This window comes from Ursus maritimus, unplaced genomic scaffold (assembly GCF_017311325.1).
Source record: "Ursus maritimus isolate PB19 unplaced genomic scaffold, ASM1731132v1 scaffold_8, whole genome shotgun sequence".
Taxonomy (NCBI): domain Eukaryota; kingdom Metazoa; phylum Chordata; class Mammalia; order Carnivora; family Ursidae; genus Ursus; species Ursus maritimus.
This window is the reverse complement of record NW_024426996.1, coordinates 44,718,780-44,745,067: the sequence shown is the minus strand read 5'-3', so window position 1 is coordinate 44,745,067 and position 26,288 is coordinate 44,718,780. Positions and strand designations below refer to the sequence as shown.

Here is a 26,288-nt window from a genome sequence, read left to right as displayed (position 1 = left end):
CTAGGACTACACCATGAGATCGTCCAGGTGATACGAAACAGCCATAAGCCCTCCACTGACCACCCAATTTGTATTTTAACCATTAAAATGATCACATTTATTTATCCTTTGGAAATCAATCAAACTATTGTCATAAATAAAGAGAACCTCAGCCAGAAAATAAGATATTAACGACATGAAGAAAGAACACCACGGAGTAAACATAATAATTGGATTGTGGAGCACATTCAAACTGGGGAAGAACATTATGGTGAGCTAGTGAAAAGCAACAAATTCTGTCTCATTGCTTACATTACTGAGAGTGTATGATTGTGCTTACTCTACTGTGCTAAGAAATTGGTCTGGAATAAACATATATAATGTACATATTTAATGTAGCTATTTTTGAAATGATTAGCTCTATCATGAATCGGGCTGTACTACATCTTGCTAAATCAGGGATTATGAATATCATAATCCCAAACAACAGCAGAGTTCTTTCTTCCTTCCCAAAATAAGTCTGGCACATACTCTCATTCAGACCAACACAAAAGATGAAATCTTAGGATATCTTCTGTTAGGGCTTGAAGGGAAAAAAATTGAAGTGCTTAGGTAACACACAAGACAATGACAGCAAGTGCATGGCAGAAAGGACATCTTATTCAGTATTTCTCTTCTTATTTTCATACTTCTGATTTCACCTCACGTGTTTCAGCTCCAAATTTTACATCTCTCTGTATCCTGGTTTTGTTTTGTTTTTCCACCATGAGGAAGACCATCTGATAACAAAATTCCTGAGAATAAAGCAACAGTATTGATCTGTCTTACATTAAAGAACAACTGGCCTGTATCTTTCACCAACACTGCTCCACAATGAGGACTTGTGATCCCTTTTACTTCAATTTTACGTGTCTTGGAGCTTAGAAACCTCATAATGCTATGATTTCTAATTCTGCAAGTAGCTAGCTGCACTTACTGGCTGCAAAATGACTAGGTAGTAACCAGGAAGTCAATTGTAGCAAATAATTACCTTAAATTGTCTCATGAGATTATGAGATCCCCTATGGATTGTAATTTTAAACTTTAACCCCATTATAAGATGTCTATTAAAGTCATGTATATCTGGATTATAATTTGAAATAATTAACTTAAGTCTTTTAGCAATTTTTCATTGCTGGAAAACTGCTTTTTTATATTTGCTCCATTGTTAGGGTGACTATCTAGTCTATTGGTCAAGCCAGGACATTTTTGTCCCAAACAAATCCTAAATTGGGTAGGCCACAAGGGCAACAGGCAAACAAGGAAAAGTCAGCCTTCCTATTATACATTAATTGAAAAAGAAAACAATAAAAGTTTCCAATTTGCTAGGGATTTGAAGACCACAGAGAAAAAAAAAATGTATGTTTCATTCAATATATGATTTTAAGTCTTTCCATATTCTATCTCAATGATGCTTCGAAACACTTCTTTAAAGTATTTTTAGTAATGAATTTGATAACATAAATTTGGCTATGGTGCAAAAGATATTACCCATTGCAAATGTGCAAAAATGAACGATTTCCATAATTTTGAAAGATGAGTGCATTTCATAAAAAACACTGCGGGAAAATAAGTCTAAGAAAAAAAGAACTTAAATATTGCAAGTACTAAAGGAGAGATTCATTTTTTTTAATTAACCAAAAACAAACAGGATTCACCACATAAAATTTAATTCTATTTTTATGAATCGCTCAGGGATACTAATATAACTTTCTGTCAGCAGATCAAGTCCCCATTGACCATAATCTATTTCAGTCCCGAAATGTATTCTTGTTCTGTGGATAATAGGTAACCTCCTTGGTGCCATTTTTAGATCAGCCCGTAGGCAAACATTAAGCAGAAAGCATGTTAACATTTTTCAGGATCAGCTAAGCCTTTAGCAAAGTGGGTTTCTTGCTTGCAGAAGCAGCAATAGTGAGCTAAACACAGGCGAGACTGCCCGTTGATGCTCTCCGTCTGTACAGCCTCAACGGCTTCGAGTCAAAATAAAATAAATAAACTAACAAAACAATCCTACTGAGAATGTTAAGATGCCCATAGAGGATATGTTCCCATCAGCTCCAGGCACACTGAGTACAGGTCCAACCTAAATCTTGGTCTTCAAAACAAACTCATAAATTTTAAAAATGCTAACCACTATAATCACTGGGACAATTTATTTTTAATTACCTGTTTTGCTGTCAAAAAGAAACAGTTGATAAAGGCAATTGTAAGTCAGTTCTAGGCCTCATCTTCACTTCAAAAGACTGTTTTTGACTTTTTAAAACCATTTTTAACCAGTATTAATGGTATTTTCATATGGTCCAACCTAATAAAAACTGGCTTTTGTCAAAACAATTCACGGGTTCATTTGGCCTTGGAAGGGGAGGCCAGTGAAGGTCAAGTGCTCAGCCCCTGCTCTTCATTCATCACTGCAGTCCACATTTTTTTTAGTGATGGATCTGCTTTAAGAATATAACTTTCATATTACTATATGGTTGTCCATCTCTTGCTTGCTTTGTCTGGAAGCATCTTTCAAGCTCCACGAGGCCTGCTTTTTTCACCTTCCAAACGGGATGCGCTTCTCAGTGCTTCTCCATTCAAACCAGCTCTCAGAAAGGTATCGATTATACCCTTTTTTCACATACAACCGAACAGCACTTCCTTATGTGGTAGCGTGTAGGTGTAGCCTGAACGGCACAGTCGAGCGTGACTGTCACCTGCATCTAGTAGTCTGTCTACATCAGGAGCCGGAGTAACCCAAAGGAGACTAAGAGTCAAAGGCATAGCCAATGGAAGGGCAGGGAGAAAACAGTTTCTACATATGAGATACTTCGAAAGAAACCAGGTGGTTTCAGATCAAGAAAGAGTCATGCAGATTTCCTTCTGTAATCCCCAAACTCAGTGTGGGCCTTAAAAAGTTAAAAAAAAAAAAAAAAAAGGCAATACCAGAATGGGCGTATGGGAGTTTTCTCTATTTTTGTTGTCATCTAGGACTTCTCTTTCCTGTCACTATCGTTATTAATAATATTTTATGGAGATGACATTGCATTCATTTATTCTTTGATCCATGAACTCAGTCAACAAATATTGGATGGATTTACTGGGTGCCAGGCTCTGTGCTAAATATTGGTCCTAAAGTTCATAATCTTAAAGACTTTTGTTTTTCAATCTATCCAGATGTTCACAAGTGTTCATAGCTGGTTAAGCTAGTAATAATAGTATGCCCATTTTGTATGTGAAGAGTTGGCTTTCCACTCCTTGGATTCGGAGTCTACCCTCAAATGCCAAAGGTGTGGCGGAAGAGAAAGTACAGCTGCACTAAGGATGGGGATCCTTCTTCCTTCATACCTCCTCCTTTTCTTTTAATAGCACAGTTTTTCACTTTCAAGGCACCCCATGATGTCCCCATTAAACTGATTTGGCTTAGATAAACTTTTTTGGGAGGTAAAGACAGAAAGTGCTCACAGAAAAACTAAACCACACCCTCATCCTCACACCTCCATTCTTTTCTTTGAATCCCCTAAAGACTGACTGTAGAGCCCACAATTGTTTTCAGTGAGTCAGACAAAAAGCAAATAAAAGTAATTTTTTTTAAAGTTTGTTTTAGCCAAATTTCCCCCAAAAGAGGGAGAGAGCATGAGATAGAGAAGCCAGATTCACTGGACTACATGGTTGGGAGTCATAAGACTGGAGAGAATAAGTAAGTTCCCCTGCTGGTCATCTTTATGACCATGTTGGAGTTATAAAAATTGAAGTCAAAGTGCGAGAGAAACTGAGGGAGAAAGAAGAGCACCTTGCAGAATAACTAAGTAAGAGGAATATGAAAACTCAGGATCACTATAAAAGAGGCTTTGTGAGAGAACAAGATGTATTATTCAGGCAACAAAGCTAGACAGGGTAAGAGTCTTATGAAATCTGAAATTCCAGAACATAGAAAACCATATCGTGCCATACAATCTGAATGGAACATGCCCTCTCCTTAAATTGACCAAAACACATAATAATCTTCTACCAGAGATATTTTATATGCATAATATCCTCTAATTCATTTAAATGAAATGAAATAAGTAATACGCAAACTGATAATTCTTGAAACTTCTAAAACATCTGAGGCTGAGTGAAAAGCTAGAGATTTAGCTATGTATATTATGTTGTGAGAAATTAGTCCCTCAAAATAGCAAAAGGGAAATTGGCAGCTTAGCCAAATAAACCAGAAGGAATGGATAATCTTACATAGTAGCTTAGGAAAGAGAATTTGCTGGAAAATGTAGCTAAACATTGAGGGAATTTGTTTCAAGCAGCTGTAATTTTTGAAGCTGATTTTTTTTCACTCTTAAAAGAAGGGCTGGTTCACTCATATTACTAACATAGATGGAAAAAGATCACCAAATTAATAAAAATTTGAAATACCATTTAAAAAACGCTTAATAAAATTTCACTGATGGAACTATGTGGTTCCTTCATATATTGCTATCTCTGGCAACTGAGTCTAATGAAATCAATCAGTAATTATTTCTTGAGCACTTGCTAGGTTCTTAGAAAAATATTTGTGCCAGAAGTGCTGGAGAAATAATGGAGTAAATGGAGAAGTAATAAAAAAATTCCAGTAATAGAGTAATAGTTTATTAATCATATAGCATTGCTAGAATGATCTTTAGGTTGGTCCATGAATATCACAACCCAAGCTAATGGTATTTATAGTAATGAGTTAGCTCATTTCCTTGCCATTCTCCTGCATCAGCTGCCCATCGGGAGATTCACCTCACTGCCAGGCTGAGTTCTCCCACCAGCCCTCTCAAAGTTCAGGATGTTTCTTCACGACATTCCCTGATCCCTACAGAATATTTGCTCTCCTTGATGATTTACATCGCTATACTCTGCCACCTGACATAGTACACATTCATTTAGGGCAAAAACTCTCTCTTGAGCTTCTTTAAAATTTCCCCTACAACCTTCAAAACAATTCTTCTGAGCATATGTTCTAAGTAAATATTGTTAATTAAATATATCAACAGGTATAAGACAGGTTATTTCAAATAAAAAAATGATAGTAATACTTTTGAATGTATTTTAAAATGTTTAAAATGTCAAAAAATGGGAAAACCATGGACTGCTCTACAGTTTGTTGAAATGACTGTACTAAATCAATTTATAATTTTTAGCCTTGACAAAATGCCCATGTGTTTTATGCAAAGCTGGAGATTTGGAGAGTGTGACTAATTTTCTGTGATTTTGGCTTCTATGTAAACTAAACTACTTGCTAATGGACAGGGCTTATTTATAAACAGGATAGAGTTCCAAAGTATGGCTTATACTTTCGACAATGTGAACATTAATACAGCCTTTGGGAAACCTGGAACTGGGAGGGCGAACGAGTGGGTGGTGGTAAGGCACAGAGGGTCAGTAGTGATGGTAGCAGGTTATAACCGGGAGCAGCAAGTCCTAGTGGTTGTGAACCTAAACTTCAGAGCCAGATTACCTGGGTTTAAATCTTGGCTTGGTTACTTAGCAGCTGCATCATTTTGGACAAATCACTTAAGCCTCTCTGTGCTTCAATTTCCTCATCTGTAAGCTAGGATGAAGACTGGACAGGACTGCTGTGACGATTATATGTGTTAATATGTATGAAATGTTTAAAATACTCTCTGCTACTTGGTAACATAGTATCATTTGATTCTCTTATTGTTATTGGAACAGTATGATCTTTACTATATAGGTGAGTATAAAATAAGCTGAATATTTTTTTTTATCTCATTCAGTGAACCCAAAAAGAATCACCCTCCTTCTAATCAGTTCTACTGAAGTAAGCTAATGTTAAAGAATATAAAGCAAGCTGGCATTATTTATAGATAGTAAATGAGTTTGCAGTAATGCAGAATTTTCAATTAGAAGGAAATTTAGGGGGCTCCTGGCTGGCTCAGTCAGTTAAGCGTCTGCCTTCAGTTCAGGTCATGATCTCATGGTCCTGAGATCAAGCCCCATGGTGGGCTCCCTGCTCAGTGAGAAGTCTGCTTCTCCCTCTCCCTTTGTCCCTCCCCCTGCTTGTTCTCTTTCTCTCTCTTAAATAAATAAATAAAATCTTTTTTAAAGATTAGAAGGAAATTTAGATACAGTCTTGCATAACTTCATTGTCTAACAGAGGAGTACAAACCCAAATACTAGGGTGTGTGATTAAAGCTACACTGGAGAACTGAGAGTAGAGACACAAACTCTTTATGCCTCCTTGTTTTCTCTAGTGAACCGCAGCACCGTGCACGTGAAAGTCTCCAAAACACTTCACCAAGGCTTATTGTCCTCAACCATAAAATTATGTGTATAACAACACAACAATTCATCCTGGGACTCATTGCAGAAATTAGAGATATCTCATGTAAAGCAACCAGCACTATATATTATGTACAGATACACACACATCTATATGGAACATAGTAGACAGTAACAACAAGGATGATGATGGTTACGATGTGCTACCTCCCCTAATTCCATGTACTACATAAATACACTTCACAGCTTCTTCCTTTGCCATGATATTTATAAACATAAAATACATGAAAATAAAAGAAGGGATTTACTATTAATCTATAGCTATACCACACACACACACACACACACACACACACACACACACCCTACCCTTATAAATCAAGGTTTATAAGATGCCTTACTCTTTCCTTGAACACTGGCTAATATATCTAGCCTTCCTAAAGCAGCATCAGAATTATGGCATTTCCCATTCTGGAGGAAGAAACAGACTATATATTTCATTATGATGCTAATGTTGGCGTTTTTCTTCCCACGCAGTATTATTACCAATAATCACCCAAATATGCACAACATGGTTTTGATAAGCTATTAAAACTGATTGCTTCTCCTCCTTTTGTCATTTTGAATGATGTCCCTTAACTTGTCACTTTTTGTATTTCAAAAAAAATAATGTGGAGTCTCAGCTTAATTCTCTGTCATATAACTTATCATTACCCTCTCTGCTTCTCTACAGCATTCTTCACATTACTCATTATTTAATTACTTGAAATTAATCATTGAATGTTGGTCCTCCCTACTATCCTCATATCAATGAAGGGAGTGAGCACAGTATTCCCAGCATATTGACACTTAATAAGTTTTTCATAAATATATTCATAAATACAATAGGTTCCCAATATGTAATTGAATAAAGAGGCTGGTATTTCAGCAGACAGGTCTGAGGCAGCAGTGAAGATTTCAGAGTAAGTTCCCACTACGAAAAGTATGCTTGTATTAATCTAAACCCAGGACTCAAACAACACTTCTATATCCTAAATATACTACTAACTCACAAGACTACTAGCCTCTCTCTTTCCCTAGACAACCCTCCTAAGTATTGTCTCTGAGTCCTCAGTGCCCTGCATGGTGACCGGTGCATAGCAGTTGCTTGGTAAACACTTGTTAAATGACTAGATTTGCTCTCAAGGATTAGCAACATGACAATTTCTCATGAGTCTGCATAAGACATGTAGCAAAATCAAAAGATAAAAAATATGGCTGAAAATGAAACATAATTCTGTTATTCTTGACATAAATCATACCTTTTAGTAATTGTGCAATTAAGCAATTACTCATTGCCTAAAGAGCATTACTAACTACAGAACATTCTGTACTGAACAAGGCATGGGCTTGGGGAGGTACAATTTATATAAGATGTAAAGAATGTCATTAAACTACTGTCACAAACACACGTAAATGTCAAGTGAACTGACAGCACTGCTTCACGTCCTTTTTCAAACTGCCAAAGAAAGAGATTTTTAAACTCAGCTCAGAAATGAAAGAAATATGGACAAATGGAAAAATGAAAGTTTTTTGCGTGTTAGCTTAAACTATTTAAAGAACAGCATTTCTAAGGGGAGTTTTGAGAATGATTAAAATGAAAATCTGAAACTGACCTAGTTTGTACACCCTGTTGCAGTGGAATGAAGCTTGTATATTACCAACCGCTAGGAAATCATTGTATTTAACGCCGATGTTGCTAATAGGCATTGACGTCTGTGTAAGTGATAGGACTAAAATGAGCAAAGAACAACAAATGATGCTTTCCTCCTAATGCACAGTTGCCCTTGTGCTTTACTGAGCTTTTCGTTTTGTCTTATTTTTTTCAAAGCATCCCTCTCAGCTCTACTGCTGCCCACTCGCTAAGCTCAACTGCTGGCAAGTGTGTCTCAGAATGCTAAGACGGAATATCTGCTGTTCTCGATGCCCCCGGCAAGCCAGCTCCAGCTCACTACTTAACATCTGTTTGATGTTCTCATTTACTCTGGTGAGAAAGAATTTTACATAAAATACGAATGTTTTTGGACACGGTTGATATTTATATAATTTCAGAGGCACCACATTTCCCATTGTTCAATTCCTAGAGTTGATTCATTATAATCCATCAAAAAACTATAACTATTAAACACCATGCAATGTTCTGTGTGAGGAAACAGAAAGAAACCATAATCAATTTCATTAAGGAGCTCGCCACCTAAGCTAGGTAGATATAGCAATCATATATGAAGTGATTTACTTATGCAAAATACTTCAGGATATTATAAATGATAAATTTTGTGATGCATACTTTAAATGTTGAAGATGCTTCAAGAAATAAAGGGTAATAATAACCACACAATTGTTTACTGGGCATTACACTTGCACTATGTACTTGACATGTACAATGTTATTGAACCCTCATGATAAGCCTTTCCGGTAGGTTCCATCATCACCCCCACTTTGTAGATGTGGATCCTTGAGACCATGTCCTTGAGATCCTTGACCTCAATCAGAATGAAACACATATGGGAAATAAGGCTTCATCTTGACTTTGAAGAATGGATAGTAAAAAAGGAGATTCTCATGAGTGCACTTAAATTATTGAATCCAAGAGGCACCTTGAATTATTTATATATCTTTATATCATCTTTTTTCTTAAAGACTCTAAGTAGAGCAAATAGCTCTTTAATTTTACAAATATCCTTGTAAGAATCTACAAACACTTTAAAACTGAGAAGTCCATGAGAATAGTTACAGTGAAAAGGAAACAAAGAAATTGGATAGATGGGAAAGGAAAGGTATGCAGTGGAGAAGTATGCATTTGCAGTTTGAAAAAAGAAAATCATCATTATCGTGGGAAGGGAGAAAATGTCCTGCTATGGAAATTGCCACTATCTAGACTTGAACTAATTAGCTTCTTCATTAAAGGTGGTTCGCTGCTCTTCTCTGTTCTAGTGAATGATGCCACTACGATCGCATCCCCCATTTCCATCAACATTTCTAATCCGTCATTAAGACTTGAATGTCTGTAAAAGTTCTTGTTGCTGATATGTAAGGAGGGCTCAGAATATTTTGCTATTGTTATGAATGAAACTGTTGGGCTGATCATTTTATGCATGTATATAATATATACGTTCTACTGTCTACTCTTTACAGGTATATCATAAATTAAATACTATAAAAGAGTTTTAATAAAAGAGAACAAGTTCTGCATTCAGATGCAGCTGAATTAATTTAAATATTGGGTATACCATTTCTTGAGTACATCATTTAACAATTTCAAGCCTCAGTTTCTTCATTTGTAAAATAGTTATCACGACCTTGAAATTAAGTAACACATGTAAAGCATAGCACATAGTACCTGACACAATTTAAGAGCCCAGTTAATTTTAGTCATTGTATCATTGGGTTCTTTTCACAAGATACAACATACACTCATAAATGCATACTTTCTAACTGAACAAGGACTATAAGATATATTTTCAAATGATTTTTAAAAAGAGGATTTTAAGAAATCTTCCCCGTTTTTATAGTTATTTATTTTCTAAACCATCCTACTAATCCAAATCACCTCGTCAGTGGGAGAACAGATACTCTCAAAAGCAGTAAGGACATGGAAGGATACAGCCACAACAATGAAGCTCAACTCAAATACTGGAAGGACAGAATCAAAGGCAGAATTAAGGTAATGTTGAGCAGAGAAACAGAACAGCTGCTTTGCCTCCTGAGATGCCCAAAGACATATTCAAGCTGCCCACAGCTGCCCTTAGATTCTGCCAATCCGCCTTTTCTCCTTACTTCATGAATATTCCATACTCCATATGTATTTCAATTCCCCAAGAATAGAAATGGTCACCATAAACCTCTGCCAGGCCATTAACAGTCCATGGGTCACATATGGTGACAATGAATCAAACCACTAGTGACCTTACCAAAGGACTAGTGAATTACCAAATGTCATGTAGACTCTCAGGGGGATTCCAAACGAGTTTAAGCACATTTTAAACAGAGGCAGCATCATTCAAGTAAGTAAACAGCCATACAAGTTGGAATACATATTTGAATAAACAAATTTCAGCTGACAAGAATCTCTTACTGAAACTCCGAACTTTATATATCCTTAGAATATTTTCTTCCAATAATGTGTTTTAAAATTTTGCTCTTAACACAGTCTTTCTCCTTCTAAATTTCCTTCACCCTCTCTCTCTCTCTCTGTTCCTCTTCTGCTTCCTCACTCCCTCTCTCAATTTTAATGTGTTCTCAACCTTCAAAGTCGAACTTGATACTGAAGCCATTCAGTGACAACGGACACTCCAAGAGCTGGCTATGCTCTGGCAGGAATCTGGAGTTAGGAGGATGGGTGGGCTAGGCTATTAATCACTGTCTTTAGAACACAGATATTCTTCAAGTAAACTGCTGTGCAGATCTGAGTTATTATACATACATAGTCAAATGCTGTAGAGGACATGAAGCCTATGATGTCTATTTTGACTAGATTTCCTTCCCCACCCTTAAATACTATGAATCTATGCCCTCACAAATTTAATCTTCCTGACATCGGTCATGTCACTTGCACGCAGGTCGTGACCCATCCTGCCGAGAGGAGCTACTGAATCAGAGTGGACTTAGTCCATCGCGTGTGTTCAGCTGAGCATGTATTGACAATGGCAACTGCTGCAGCCAAGAGAGATGTTTAAAGGAATAAACAGAAGATTGTTGGTCCTCTTCCCACCTTTGGACATTAGCTTTATTCTGATTAAGTGGTACTTTGAGGTATTTATAATATTCCATTACAGCATGAGTACAAGTTCACTTTGCAAAAATGAAAAGAGAACTATGCCGACTCATTATAAATAGAAAAAATTATGTATATAAAACATGTCTCCAAATCCAGAATCTCTGGACTTGAGCAATCCTGGGGTTGGGAGAAGTTAATAACTACATGGGAGAGTTTTATACTTTCAACATTATTAGAAAATCATTAGTAGAAATATGTTGCCTTAAAACTTTAAAGTTAATCACTGGTGATATAAAGATATGATATGTAGCTTCCAAAGTCCATGAGAAAATAAAGAATAAGGAATTTAGTAGTAAAAATATATTACAAAAGTACATATTAAGAAAGAATACAAAAAGTATTAAAATCAGACCAAATAGAATTCAAAGGAAAAGGCATTATATGGGACAAAAAAAAGGTTATTTTATGATTAAATATATAGACTGATATGAAAATAGAGCAGTTATGAATCTTTACATGTTGCATATCAGAGCATCAAAATGTATAAAACAAAAAAACGTCAAAATGTGAGAAAATTTTAACACAAATCTCAAATCAGTGGGAGAACTATTTGTGTCTTTCTTTGGTGTTTGAAAGATCAAGAAGATGAGAGGTGATTTATTAGATGGATGATAATGTTTTAAGTAAAATTGATTTAATAGCTACAAATCAACTTCTTTCAAATTGCCATCAAACACTTACAAGCTTTTAACATAATTCAGAGCATAATGAAAGTATGAATAATATTTACTTTTGTGCAGGTAACATTTCTGAACACAATGTGATACAACTAGAAATAAACAGTGGAGCTAAATAAAACAAATCCACTTCAGAAATTTTAATATTATCTTCCAAATAATTCTTAGCTTATAGAGAAAAACAGCCATGTAACTGTAGAATATTTAGCAAATAATTATGATAATACACATCAAAAGTTTTGAACTATGGCCAAAGCTGTATGTAACACAGCTCATCGCAATAAAGGAAACTTTATTATTAAATAAAAAAACAGTGAAAATAAATTAGTAGGAATTAAACTCAAGAAACTAGAAAAAGAGTAACATAATTAACCTGCAGAATGATAGAAATAAAATAAATCACAAATCAATAATTAGAAAACAGAAGCAGTAAAATAAATAAATAAGTAAATAAATACCCAAGGCTTAATTTTTTTTTTTTTTTTTTTTTTGGAAAGGAATAGTAAGTAGAATGTTTCTACCAAGTCCTCAATACAACAGAAGAAAGCAATTAAAACGACAATCAAAGGCAGAGAGGGCATAAATTTATCCACGGGGAATGAGAAAGGAATAAAGCTGCAGATAATCTTTTTTTTTTTTTCACTGAAAAGAGTATACAGAATCCTTTCCAATGATCTTAAAAATCTTGTGAAATGGGTTCTTCTAGAAGAAAAGGTAAACTACCAAAATTGACTTAATGGGAAGGGCAATAATTTCCCTACCTGCTCACATGCCCTTCTTAGAGAACCAGCACCTAGAGCTCTGTAGGACCTGTAGATTGTTGAACCCTGACCAGTTAATTCCCACAGGGGGTGAGCGCCTAACCTGATTTGTTCTCTGCCATCTTCCCGCGGAGGACCTCCCTGACCACCTATATTCTGAATGGAATCCCAGCCCTCTTATACCGTGGCTGCAGGTCCGTCCTTCCTCTTAGGGGCTTCTTCCCTACCACAGCTCTGTCACCATCTAACACCCCGCGTGTCTTATTAGTTATGTTCTGTAAATCATCTGTCTCCCTTTCCTCATCCTACACACCTGTCAGCTCCACAGAGCAGGATATTTGTTGCAGGGGGGAGTGGGGTATGTACACTGAGGATTCCCAGACCATGAACAGAGTCTGTCACATGGTTGGCATTGGATGTGTATTTGTCGAATGAGTTAAAAAAAATAATTAAAGGAATTAATGAAAGATTCCACAAATAAGGGAATGAGTTATTATCTACAGACAACGAAGTAGATCATTTATAAATACTTTGATTTGGGCTAAAGAGTGTTAGACCACCTCTTGTGGCAACTACCGTAAGGCTGTGGAGAAGTGACCACAGAAACTTGTCTGCTGATTCAAGAGGAAGCTGAGTAGATTGAGATTAAGAAAGAAAGAGATAGTGGAGGAGGAGGGGGAGACGGAGGGGGCAGAGGACGAAGAGGAGCTGCCTGTTTGCTTGCCTGTTTTCATGAAGCTCTTGCTGTTTTTGTACAACTGGAGTCCATGAGGAAACGTTACTTTAAAACTTTTTTTTAATCCCAGAATCACTGGTGTGCCCAATGTAAATGACAGCTCTTAGATTTTTATATCCTTTTAGGTCTGTCCCTTTAGGACAATAATTCTTCACCTTTGGTGTGCATCAGCTACAACTATGGGTCTTCTTGTTTATTGGTTTTGTTTTCTCGTTTCATACAAGGGCACAGGCCCCACCAGTCCCCATGGAATAGATCTAACGTAGAATCACGTTAAGAAGCGCTGCTTGACTTTGTTCAATGAACTCTATGAAAATGACTTCTCAACCCACTCAAAGATATCCACGGGTTCCTCTTAATGGTACACGTCAGATTTTGTCCCTGTCAAAAACTTTTAATTCTGACAGGAGGTTTCAAACAACTAGCTCCATGTAAATCTAGCTCATCCAGACCTGTGTAATTTTTAAGCCATTAATCACAGTTTTAAAGTTTACATGTACAAGGATCCTTTTCTATTTTTCTGGATGTTAAACGACTTACAAATTGTTATCAGGATTTTCAAATTCTCAGTTCTTCCCCTGGCAATGCAAATCTGACCAAAAGGCTGCAATCTGAAACTGAAGGAGATGAAGTCAAATACCTGCAGAGGAGCTTCGGGAGGCTTCTCTCTCTGCACAGGAGCAGCCGGTATTTCCTGGAGGGCTTTCGATGACTTCCTTTTGGCTTTTTCCATTTGAATATTGGTAAAATAATTGACAGCAGCAAACTCAATAAGGGCGGAAAATACGAAAGCAAAGCAGACAGCTATGAACCAATCCATGGCAGTAGCATAAGACACTTTGGGCAAAGAATGCCGTGCGCTGATGCTCAGGGTGGTCATGGTGAGGACTGTGGTTATTCCTTCAGAAGCGAAAGAGCAAAGAGACAAAATACTTTAGCATTAATTCCATGCAAACCAACCAACAAACCTTGGGACTTGGTGGGGGAGGGGTAACAAAGTTTACAATATCTCAAGCCATCTTTGATGGGAGATTCAAACCCTAGCAGTTCAGTGAGATTAGCACAGGTTTTCAAGTAAGAGGCAGATATCATTAAAATCCCGGCTCTTCCAATCATTGGCTCAGTGTGACTTGGATGAAGTGGGGAAAACTCATTTGGCTTCATTCGATACTTACCTATTGGGTTTGCTATAAAGATTATAAGTATATACGGCACCTATCATATATTGGACTGGTATTAGTATCTGAGCCAACGTACCTGAGAAAGTCAACACATACACCTAACAGGAAGGGTGACTCATTGACGCACTCATTCTCAACCAGGAGGGAGCAGTTGATAGCACTGCAATTTGGAGCATCAGAATTTCTAGGAGACGCATGGCCCATTGCTATGGAGACTCACGACCAGGAAAATCAAGAATCATAGACACTTAAACTGAATATTACCTATTGAATTAAGATAATAATAAAATAATAATCTAGTTGTGAAAGAGCTTAATTTATAAAAAGCAATAAAAGTATTTTTCTGGAAAAATAGATTTCTAGAATAATTTGGCTTTAAAAATATCAGACATCTACCGTGCGTCAGTTTGTGGTAGGCAGGGAAATCTTTGCAACAAGAATAGAGGTACATCTCTTTCATCAATAGGTTTCTGAAGCATATCGTCTCCAGGGAAGCCTTCTCCTCAACCGGAAAAAAAAGGTTAGTCCCCATTCTCAGCGGAAAAATTCCACTTGTCACTGGAGCTATAGAGAAACGTGTTATTTAAGGAAGCTAATTGTTGTCTCTTTCTGCATCTTTGTCTATCTGCATATATAATCTATGTTATCTAGTTAAGCTTGGAGATTTCTGTGAGAATTTACTACATCCATCTAAAGTCATTCTAGGGACACCTGCGTGGCTCAGTCAGTTAAGCGTCTGCCTTCAGCTCAGGTCTGATCCCGAGGTCCTGGGATGGAGTCCCGCATTGGGCTCCCTGCTTAGTGGGGAGTCTGCCTCTCCCTCTCCCTCTGCCTTTCCCCCTGCTTGTGCACTCTCTCTGTCAAATAAATAAAATAAAATCTTTAAAAAACTAAATAAAAATAAACATCCTATATAATGCCCAGAATAGCTCCTGAATTGGGGAGGATGATGAAGATAATGAAAAAGTCACCTAAACTATATATTCCAATCCATGTCAATCCTTCACCAAAAGCCAAATAATAACATGTCAAACTGAAGAGACAGTGAGCCCCATGCAACAGTAATGGAATAATAATATTTGAAATTAGGGAGAAATTAAATGTCTCTCCAACTCAGCATTTAATGATATTCTGCCTTGCTCCCTAATTGCTCCACGCATGTAGGCCTGTCTCCACAACCTCATTTAGTGTAGGCTCCTTCAGGGCAGAAATGCCGAACACGGCTTCAGTGTTTACCATACTTCACATAATGCTGGATACGTGATATGTGCATAATAAATAAAAACTCATTTTTTCACCTCCTCACCACTCCATTTTTTCTCCAGTCCCTTCTGAATTGTCAATGTTTAGAACATAAAAAATTAGAACGACCGTGTAGTGTATAAGCTATAGATCTTTTAAAAATATTCCATAAAAGCTACAGAGAAAGAAACTTGAGGATTGGGTTGTATTCCCTTTTTAAAGAAAAAAAGTGTGATGTTTTAGAATTTTATTCATCTAAGACAGATTTTTAAATGTTTGCTGGGTCAAATAGGAAGATATTGAAATAGCTATGAAAACGGAGTACTGTGAATTTACTGGACTTCATTTCAGAAAGAAACCCTAGAACTTTTAGGCCTCCATTTGATCTCAGAAGAATGGCAGCTTTCCCATGCTGCCTGTGAGATGTAAATTAACTTTGAAAATTTTAGCTACAAAGTTTGAAGATAAATCAAAGTTGTTCTTCTTATTCATAAAAATTTAAGTTTAATGGCCTATTAAGAATTCAAAAACGTTCTTGGGGAGCCTGGGTGGCACAGCGGTTAAGCGTCTGCCTTCGGCTCAGGGCGTGATCCCGGCGTTGTGGGATCCAGCCCCACATCAGGCTCCTCTGCTATGAGCCTGCTTCTTCCTCTCCCACTCCCCCTGCTTGTGTTCCCTCTCTCACTGGCTGTCTCTATCTCTGTCAAATAAATAAATAAAATCTTTAAAAAAAAAGAAAAAAGAATTCAAAAACGTTCTACAACTTCCTTGTGTGTATTTCCTCTACTATCACAGAAATTATGCTGAAAGCATTTGGAAATGAACTATGAACCGTGAGGCCTAAATAAGAATACTGCTCAGAGCTCGGAAAGTTCTACACAGCATAGTGTGATGACCAAAAAGGAAAACTCAAACTCAAATATACGCGATTTAGCATTTCCCAGGTTGCTTTGAACAGTTCTTTTTTTTTTAATCCCAGAACAATTTCTCCTGCAGATCTGAAGTAGTGGTCCTTCATCTTCTCCTGCTGTCATGTGAAGAAATTCCCTTATTAATGCCAAGTTAGGAAGATATTAATGCCATTATTGAGCCTTCAATCCCAAAATGACTTTCTGATCACTAAGGAGGGTAGATCACCAAGTTCATGAAGATGTTAAATGATGCTGTGGACATAAATGCAAAAAATGTGTGGCCACTTTCCATTTCTCTTTCACTGGTTTGAGTCAATTTGGTTTGAAAGCTTGTAGAATAGTCTTTCAAATATCATGGTTCATGTCTTATGACAGTTGACAAAGTTAGGAAAGTAACTTGTATAAACAAGGGGCTAAGAGTTTGAAGTTGCCATCCTTTTAGAGAAAAAGTTGTTCTCTGCCTTGTGGTCAAACTTAAAGAAAGCACTAGCATGACACGAATGTGCTTCTAACAGCTGTTTTTAGACAGAGCATTTGGTTAAATAAACACCAAAAGAGTAGCGAATCGAAGCCAAACTTCAGATAAGAAGCCATGCTTCCTCTGCATCTAGGAAGACAGTGCATCTGCTCTAAATGGCTTAGCTGGCATCTACCCTGAAAACATTTCAACAACCCTAGAATTTTTTTTGACACGTTCAAGTATTGATGCCAGTACCTGCTTTTATAATGCTGAATATGTACCATATTGGCTGGCCCAGGAACTGGGAGAGGACGCGTAAGAGTAGGCTAAGACTATGCACAAGAGTAAATTTTTGGCTGGCCACTGCAAGAAAATGAACTAGTAATGATTTAGATACGCCAGCTGGCATTTACTCTGGCTTAACATTTTACTATACCGAAATAATTAGAAGACTTAAAGGCATACAACTTTGCAGATAGAGGGCCTTTGGAGAGAATTTAGCACACTCTGCTTCTCATATTTACACTAATTAATTTGGGGGGAGGGGGAATTTATTTTTCCATGATCTCTGGTGACATCCCTGACCTAGCACATTCTCTCCCTGAGTGAAGAAGGAAATGAAAATTAGGGAAAAGAAATACTAATCCAGACTTAATTTTTTACTTAAATCTCATATGAAATAGACTGCTAATGCTCCCCCAATACTTAAAACTTAACTTCTTTAGGAAAATGCCATCTCAGTGCCTCAATGAACAGTTTAATAGTTACCATTCTGACACATCTTAGGTCTTTGAAGACTTAATTATTATACATAATTTCCCTGGTCAGTCAAAACCAACATCTTGGCACATGAGCACAAGACAGGCAAATGTCACAGTTCAAATGGAAAAAGCTACCCACAAATTATCTTCAGCACACATCCATACAATCTCACTCAGAAGCTCTGGAATACTCCACAAACACCCACATCCTCATACTTCCTGTGAAGACAGAATAGCAGAGTAGAAACGGCAGCAGTCTTCGAAGTTAGGCAGAAATTGTCCTGGATCCATAACTTATAAGTGTGACTTTATACAAGTTTCTTGATTTCTTTGAGTTATATTCCTTATTAAAACTAATAACACCTACCTTGCTGAGTTATTGTGAAGAATACATGAGAAGGCAAACCTTATCATCACTATTATTAGTATTATCAGTATCCTTACTACATGCCACCTAATATCCTTACAGTGTCTTATCTGTTGGAAATGTTGGTGAGTACCACTGTAATCAATGTTATCCTTCTCCACACCACTGGAAATTTCTATTGTTTGGGGACAAGTGAGACAGTACAGTGGCTACCAATTTGTATTCAACCAAAAATGCTTTCAAAGCTTATCAAACAATCACAATTACTATAAAATACAGAGGACATTCATATCATAGTATCAAGTAGTGATTCCTCAATGAGGTAGATGGCAGCATGGACTGGCATAATAATAAACACTTAAATAAAATGTATTATGTGATAGGCTTTGTTCCAAGTGCTTTATCCAAATTAATTCACTTAATCCTCATAGCAACCCTATGAAGTAGGTACAATTCTTCATCCTGTTGTAACACATGAAGAAACGAGCAGAAGTAACTCATTGGAGGGTTACGGCAAATCAGTGGTAGACCTTGTGGTTAGAACTGAGGCTGCCTGGCTGCAGAATCTGTATTAAGACACTATTACCTCTTCATCAGATGCACAAAAGATGGGTCAATATTTTCTGCTCTAGATATTTTTTAGGATCATAGAAGAAAAGATGATAATACGTGTACAAGCGATTTTATTTTTATTTTCAGATAATAATTCTTGAAATATTGATGTGATTTGTGCTGGGGAAAGTTAAGGGAGTTTGGTCTGTGCTCAGCCTCCACAGAAACTTCCTGCCCGGTCAGGCTGACTCTGAACATGATATGTAAAAACCCAAGTCTATTATGCACACCACATGACGTAAGGGGCGTGAAGGACCTAGCAGAGTGCCTGGTATTACACAATAACAATAAACGTTTTCTTGAAAAACAATTAAAAATCAAGGAAACCAAGTCCCAACAAAATAAATCTCCTCTATGTGAGAGAAGTACGAGAGAGAGTAACAGATACGTACTAAGTGCACCATGTGCCCTGTGTTGAGTACTGAACATCAATCTAAATCCTCACCAGTCCATGAAGGAGAGATGCATGAGGACAGAGATGTATATGGGTGGAGAAAATAAATGCCAGATTCCGGTTTCAAACCCCAGTCTGTTACAGCCCAAAGCTTAGATTTGTGAGTTTCTTTTTCATTTTTACACCCATTTTTAATAGGTAAAATTTATTCAACACTTGCAATGTGCTATTAAACTTTAATTGAACCCTCACAACTCTGTGAAGTAGGTAGTGCCATGCTACCTGCTCACTGCCCTCCTGGGGTCACCCCCTGCCCCCAGCATTGACCCTTCTGTAATAGTTTCCCCAGTAGGGTTCTTGAATAAGCCTAAGAATAAGGTGGGCGGGCGGGGGGTGCAGGCGTCTATGGAAAATTTCCTCATGTTCAGGTGCATTGAGGACACTAAGACACCTGATCAGTTCTCTACAAGGATGAGGAAGTGGAATGAGAAACTCCCACCTCCTCCAGGTTCTCACCAGCATCCCTCCTGCTGTTGTGTGATAAGGGATATTATACCATGGCTTTGATCCTACCAACTAGAAGAAGCAAAGGGAGCGTGACATCTCTTGTGAGGATTGTACCTCCAGTCCAGAGCAACTGTGAACGTTTTCCTTCTTATCCTACTACTGAATGCTTTTACTACTCACAGTCAATAGAAAAAGAATAGACAAATATGTTAAATTAAATAAATATCATTATAACTAATTGTATTATTTAAAAACATGGCTGATATACAGAAGACTTATTCACAGCTATAAAAATTTAAAACTGATGTATTCTGGACCTCATATAGTTAAGAATATGATATACAGGAAGCCATTATAAAAACAAAAAGAAGAAAAGATGCTTGTGTTCAGAAAAGAAAAGAAGTGGATAGAACACAACAATGAGCTAATAAACTAAGCATACAATACCATCCAACTGAATGCATTTAAACCACTTGCATCTTGTTCCTCTTCACTAAAAGGCAAATTAGTCTAAGGCTTTCATATTCATTCAGCCATGACTTTTATTTGTTTTAAGTTCCCAGTGCATTTCATTTTAACACCTAGATATGATTTTAATTCAATTACACAGCATTAAGGTAGGAGCCCAAGAATATCACGAAAAGTGAAATCATACCCAGATTCACACTTGGGCTGCATCTGCCTGGTCTCAAGAAGGGAAATACGATGAGGCCCCAAAGGAATAGATGGCCTACCGATATTCGCTCAAGCCTTATTTGTATTGACTGGGTAAAAATGAAAGCTTATGAAAAAAAAAAGAAAGAAAAATTCTTTTCTCAATACAGCTTGATATATTACTGTTTAATATTTTCTTAGAAAAAAATTTGACGTCTAAGAGCTATTCCCGTAAATCATGATCAAAATATAACGTGAACAAAAATACCCAAGAAATGAATTGCACTTACCAAATACAGTCCTAGCTGGAACTGATTCCTTGTTTATCCAGAATGAAACTTGAGAAAGAATCACTGTCATAATACATGGAATGTATGTCTGAATCATAAAGTAACCCATCTTCCGTCTGAGGTGGAAGTAAACTGTCATAACAATATATTCACCTACACATAAAACATATTATTCGTTACGCAGGCAATTAGTCAATGATCTCATGATCATACTTCAGACTAACGAGCAGTATTTTAGACAAAGAATGATCTGTGGTGCATAGCAAGCAAACTGAGAAATACATATTTCTAACTAGGGAGGGAATGATATTGAACATCATTACACAGAAAAACACTTTTGTTCTATATAGTGGTCAAGCGATTTATTAAGCTACAACTTTTTAAAAATTCTTGCAGTGCTTTCTATTTTAAAGGTCTGGTCCTGAGAAAGCAATTTGCCTTCAATTTCAGCATTTTCTAAGAGCAGAATTTAGACCTAACTTTTATGGAAAATCACTAGGAAAAAAATGGAAATACACACACAGTTGAAAATCTAAAGCTTAATTTTGGAAAGAATTGAAATACACAGATATACGTTATATATACATACATGCTTTGGGAGAGGCTGTCTTACTGCCTTAGTCTTAGGAAAGAGCTGTATTTCTAAATGTTATACATATGAAAAAAAAATACAAAGAGAAACGTATAACATAGAGCTATACATAATATCCCTGAGTTCAAGCATCTTTTATGGGCATTTAGACAAAAATCTAAACATTAATAAGGGAAAAAAACTATAAGATTTCTGGTAGCTGTTGATAAATATTTTTAATGTGACATCTGAAAGCGACATACTGAGAAAGTTACTTAGGAAAGCAGTGGCCTTATTCTCAGACTATGAAGCCCAAGATTCAGAAGACTCAAATCCCAAAACGTGTTTTTCAATCTCACTTGCAGGCTAGAAAATTAATGCCAAGTAGCATTGACTTTAATCGTTAAGCATCTCACCCGTAATGGACTTGATAGTTTCACTTGATACAGTTTGCCCAACCAAGTCATACTGGACTAAGCTGGAAGACTCCTTTGGAACTTCCACTGATTTCTCAGGACCTTTTGTCCAGGTATAAATCATCTCACTCTTCGGATATGCATCTGAATGAGAGCCCAGAATGTGATTAGGGTCAGTGGTCCATTGTCATCAGTACTGATGGTCAACACTTAAGAATATTACACATGTTCAAGAAAGATGGAATAAAAGGAAACAATAATCATTATGATTTACTCAAACATGCTTAAGATTTAAAAAACTGTAGAGATTAAATGAAAGGCCTTGCAACTCAGCATATTTCTTGTTTTTATGTCAAAGAAGGGGAGAAGGAGAGACTAAAACTAAGGCCACTTAAATGTTATATATGCATCAATGCACTTGGATATGCTTCCATATTAAGAGGATAAACAGTTAAAAGCAGAAATAATGCTCCTCCACCAAAAAAATACTTCCTTCCATTCTAACTCACTTCCAGTGCTTGACCAATACTGACTTCTTCCATCCTAAGGCAGTTCTGCCAATTAGAAATGTACCAGATGCTGCATATAATCATACAACAACAAAACCAAAAACAAATCCTACCCTTGGAAGAGCTCTCCAGGGGTCACCTATTCCAGACTGCCTCTGGGCAATACCCATGCTGTTTGGGAACCATTCCTCAGTGATGACTGGCTCTGCTGTTTGTAAAGCTCTCCAGGGAATATAATTACACAACCAGTTCCACTACCTTTAAACTCTTACAATCAGGACATTTTCCCTTCCGTCTTCAACAAATCCCTCCCAGTGGCAATTTAAGCCTGTTTTCCATTATTCAGTGTTCAATGTGAATGGAAGCCAGCTGCTTGCTTTACCAGTCTACCCACAGCAGATAGCTTTACTCACACACAAAGAAGCTCAAAAGAATCACGATGAATTGGTTCCCTCCACAAACCTTCCTAAAATGGCTAGAGCACAGTCGGTCCTCAGCCAAACTGCTTGATTCTACAAAGGAGTTGATACCTAAGGAGACTAGTTTTACAAATGATCTCACAAAACAAACTCTGAGGTATGTATTGCCGTTTAGCAGTAGACAGTTATAGGTCAACATTTCTCTCCTGAAATATATTCATGCTTCATCATACATTTAAAAGACCCGAATACTATGTCCCCGCCCTTGATATTCCAAATCAGGTATCCTTCTCTTGGTGTCCTACCTTGATACAATAACCTTTCTCTTAATGATTCAATATTTCAGGCACGAAGTGGGGACATGGGCAAAATGGGTGAAGGTGATCAAAAGGGGTCTTTTTAATTCCTTACCAAAAAATCAAATTCCGAAGAGTGATTTCTTTATTTAGCACAAACTCTGATTGAGTAGCAACTATGTTCAAGTCACTCCCAAGAGTGCTGTGTATGGGAACTAGAAGGGGCTGCATGGGAAAGAACTTCCCATAGATGAGAACTATCTTGGGGGGGATTTTAAATTATTATAGTACCAATGGTATTTAATTCTGCCCCCAGGGAGATTGTCCTTTCTGTCTCTGTATTTTTTTTTTTTTTTAAATCTTCTCTCATTAAGTCACTGGTCAGGGAGCAAATGACTCTCTCTAGCATTAACTTAGCTCACTGAATACTGTGATTACTAGGGGTTGTAAAAGAAGGGTGAAGGCCAATTCTCATTAAGTTATGCAATGAGCAATGGTAATAGCAGGCAACAGTTTCACAATCAGTGCACTAAGGATCTGAAACAATAATAAAAGCCAGCACCTATTTTTGGTACTTTCCAATGAAGCAAGTATTGTAGCAGACATTAGAAGAGGCAATCTCATTTTTCTGCCATCTCAGAGAAGGAAGCTTAGGGGGAAAGAAACCCATATTCTTTTCTACCCATTCATTTCACCCTCCTGCCTTCACCTCCTCAAAGTATTTCCAATTCATCTACCTCACAGATTCTTCTCTAGTGCCATCCTTATCTAAAGCCACTGCCATCTTGGATGGTACTAAAGCAATAGCCTCCAACTCTTCTCTGCTTCTACTCTAACCTCCCTACAATCCATTCTCCATAGAAAAGCTAAAATGAAATTGTAAAATGTCAGTCAAAGAATGCCAAATCCCATAGTAAAAGCTTCCAAGGGCTTTCCATAGCATTTACAATAGAATCCAAACTCCTTAATGTGGTCTATAAGGTGGCATATTATCTGGCTCTGTCTGTATATCAGACCACACCTCCTACTATGCTTTCATCATGCTTCAGCCATTTTGATACTAACAGCATTGCTGATATTATTCTAACCCTTGTCATTTCAAGAAACCCTGAAACTTCTCTGACCCTTTTTCAAATCTACCATAAAGAAGTCTGCTTGTAACACACTGTTCATTTACTCCCCGCCCGCTAAAAATCCTTTGTGCTTTCTTTGTTACACCACCAGTGCATGGATTTCAGAGGTCCCTAAATTTCACCACGGACCACCAACTTATTATTAATGAGTCAGTCTACCTAGGCTATCTGTACAAGTAGATTTTTGGTTTTTGGAAAAGAGGCTAAAATAGTCCCCTAAAAGTCAAATCTTAGAGAGTTGTTTTCATGAACAATGATTTAAATGAATTATGGGAAATCATGCACATAGATAAATATCAGCTTGCGTTAGATACCAATAAATTCTAACAATATTTGTATTATAACTTACAACTTCCAAATTTCAAAGGGCATGCATGACCATCCATGGGGAAATCCACCAATCTCATGGGACACTCTGCACTTATGGTGAGTCTATAGTGGAAAAATGCAATTAAAATTAACTCTTACTTTAAAAATGATTTTATGACACCTAAAATGAGAAGCATGGAAAGAAGGAAGGAAGGGCAGAAAGAGGGAAAAGGGGAAGGAGGAAAGAATGGAAAAAAGCATAAAAAGGGAAGAAGGAAAAAGACAAAAATGACTACCTCATTGTGTATAAAATAGTGCCATTTCTCATAATTCTAAAAAGCTTATTTGGAGCTGTCATATTATGTGAAACAGATTTCTTCCCATTCCTGAAGAAAGTATCAGGGGTCCATACTTTTGTTACCATCATATTGTTCAATCTCAAAATTTCAATGGGGCCATCATATTTTAGTCTTTTGTCAATCCATGTCTGTCTGAAGAACACATCCATTGTGTATTCCTAGGGAAATTAGTTTGTGACATATTCAAATCACAAAGGACTACGCATAAATACACATTAAATCCTAGCCTCCTTCCCACTCATAAAAAAAAAAATCTACCCAAATAAAAACTAAATTAATAGGAGCAGAAATTTTCTTAAATGAATGGAGCTAAAAGATTCTCAGCAATTAAAGCATGTTATGTCCATCTTGATACCTTAATCTTCTACTTTATTAGATAAGTAAATTACCATACACATGAATCATTCAGGAGTAATTACTATAATTTAATAAAACTGCCAGAACCAGGTAATTACAGTTGTACTTTAGACCAGGTAGCAAAATTAGTAAAAGTGTAACAAATATCATGGCATAATTAATCATAAAATTGTTGGCATCTCTAAGACAAAGTAAAATACATAAAAAACAACTTTATATTCACAGAACTTATTAAAGTTACCTTAAGAGCCCCAGGTCAAGGGAAAAAGGTAAAGTTGGTCCTCTAAACTTTAAACTACATATATTTAATATTAGGGGGCACAACTGAATGGATGAATTCATCCTGACCAGCGTTTGGTGTTCTAACTTCTTTAAACATGAGAGAGAGGCAGGGTGAGAAGGGATTGGGTTGGGGGGCAGGGAGTGAGCAATTGGTCCAACATGGAATACTAAATGCAATTAGGACTACAGTATAGTTCCATACAAAAACTAATTTTACTCTTCAATTTTCTCCTCTTCAATAATTTTCTAAGGGAAAATTTTACTACATAAAAGGTTGTGCCATGGAGACTAGTAATAAGAAAGTTCTTTTCTTTGTTGAGAATAATTCCAAACCAAAAAACAGTGAAATGTTAGAGCCAAAATGCAAATTCAATGTCTTACTCCTTATAAACTTTTGAGACTAATTAGGAGGTTCTTTGACTTTCTAGCTGTGTGTGATTAATGACAAAATAAATATTAATTGCCCTCTCTTGTGCATGTTTTCTTCAAACCTCAAGAGGTACATTAAATTTCCCAAATACCTACCATTTCAACATCAGAGACAGGTCCAAAGCTGGTGACATATATGTCAGTTTTTACTTCTGTAACAGGACCTAGTAGATATGAAGTAAATGAGTGAAAAAAATTACCAATTTTATAGGCAAGGAGGGTAATTAAAGAGTAAATGCAGATATAATATATCATGTTTTTATTGGCATCTTAAATTTTCAGTGAAATAATGCATCTCTCCTAAAATTAAAAAAAAAATGTAGACAAAAGAATAGAACCAGAAAGCAGTGTTTATTTACAGGCAAAACAAAACAAAATAAACAACAACAAAAAGCCTCCCCGATTACTTAGGGGAACCTTGTTTCTTCAAAAATACATCACCTCCGGGCATTGTTATGACAGGCAGAGCAGGGAACAAAAGCTTTTAGCCTTTGTAATTTTTTATAGTCCATCATCTGATTGGCCTTTAGTAAAGAAGTGAGCTATTAAAAAGAGGAAACGTAGCCACAAGAGTA

The 26,288-nt window shown here is 36.8% G+C and overlaps 1 protein-coding gene across 3 annotated transcripts in view; it reads right to left on the bottom strand.

Annotated features, from left to right (window-relative positions):
* The window catches only part of GABRA4 (gamma-aminobutyric acid type A receptor subunit alpha4), a 59,974-nt gene that overhangs the window by 19,123 nt on the left and 14,563 nt on the right, over nucleotides 1–26,288 (bottom strand). For 2 of the 3 annotated variants that reach the window (XM_008701443.2, XM_008701444.1), the window contains exons 3-8: nucleotides 25,810–25,877; nucleotides 24,583–24,803; nucleotides 24,327–24,409; nucleotides 21,621–21,764; nucleotides 20,634–20,786; nucleotides 13,895–14,154 (exon numbers count right to left, since the gene is read on the bottom strand). In XM_008701443.2, coding sequence (XP_008699665.1) covers nucleotides 13,895–14,154; nucleotides 20,634–20,786; nucleotides 21,621–21,764; nucleotides 24,327–24,409; nucleotides 24,583–24,803; nucleotides 25,810–25,877 — 929 coding nt within the window. The remainder of the gene's footprint in view (nucleotides 1–13,894; nucleotides 14,155–20,633; nucleotides 20,787–21,620; nucleotides 21,765–24,326; nucleotides 24,410–24,582; nucleotides 24,804–25,809; nucleotides 25,878–26,288) is intronic. The other variant, XM_008701445.1, reaches the window with a different exon arrangement.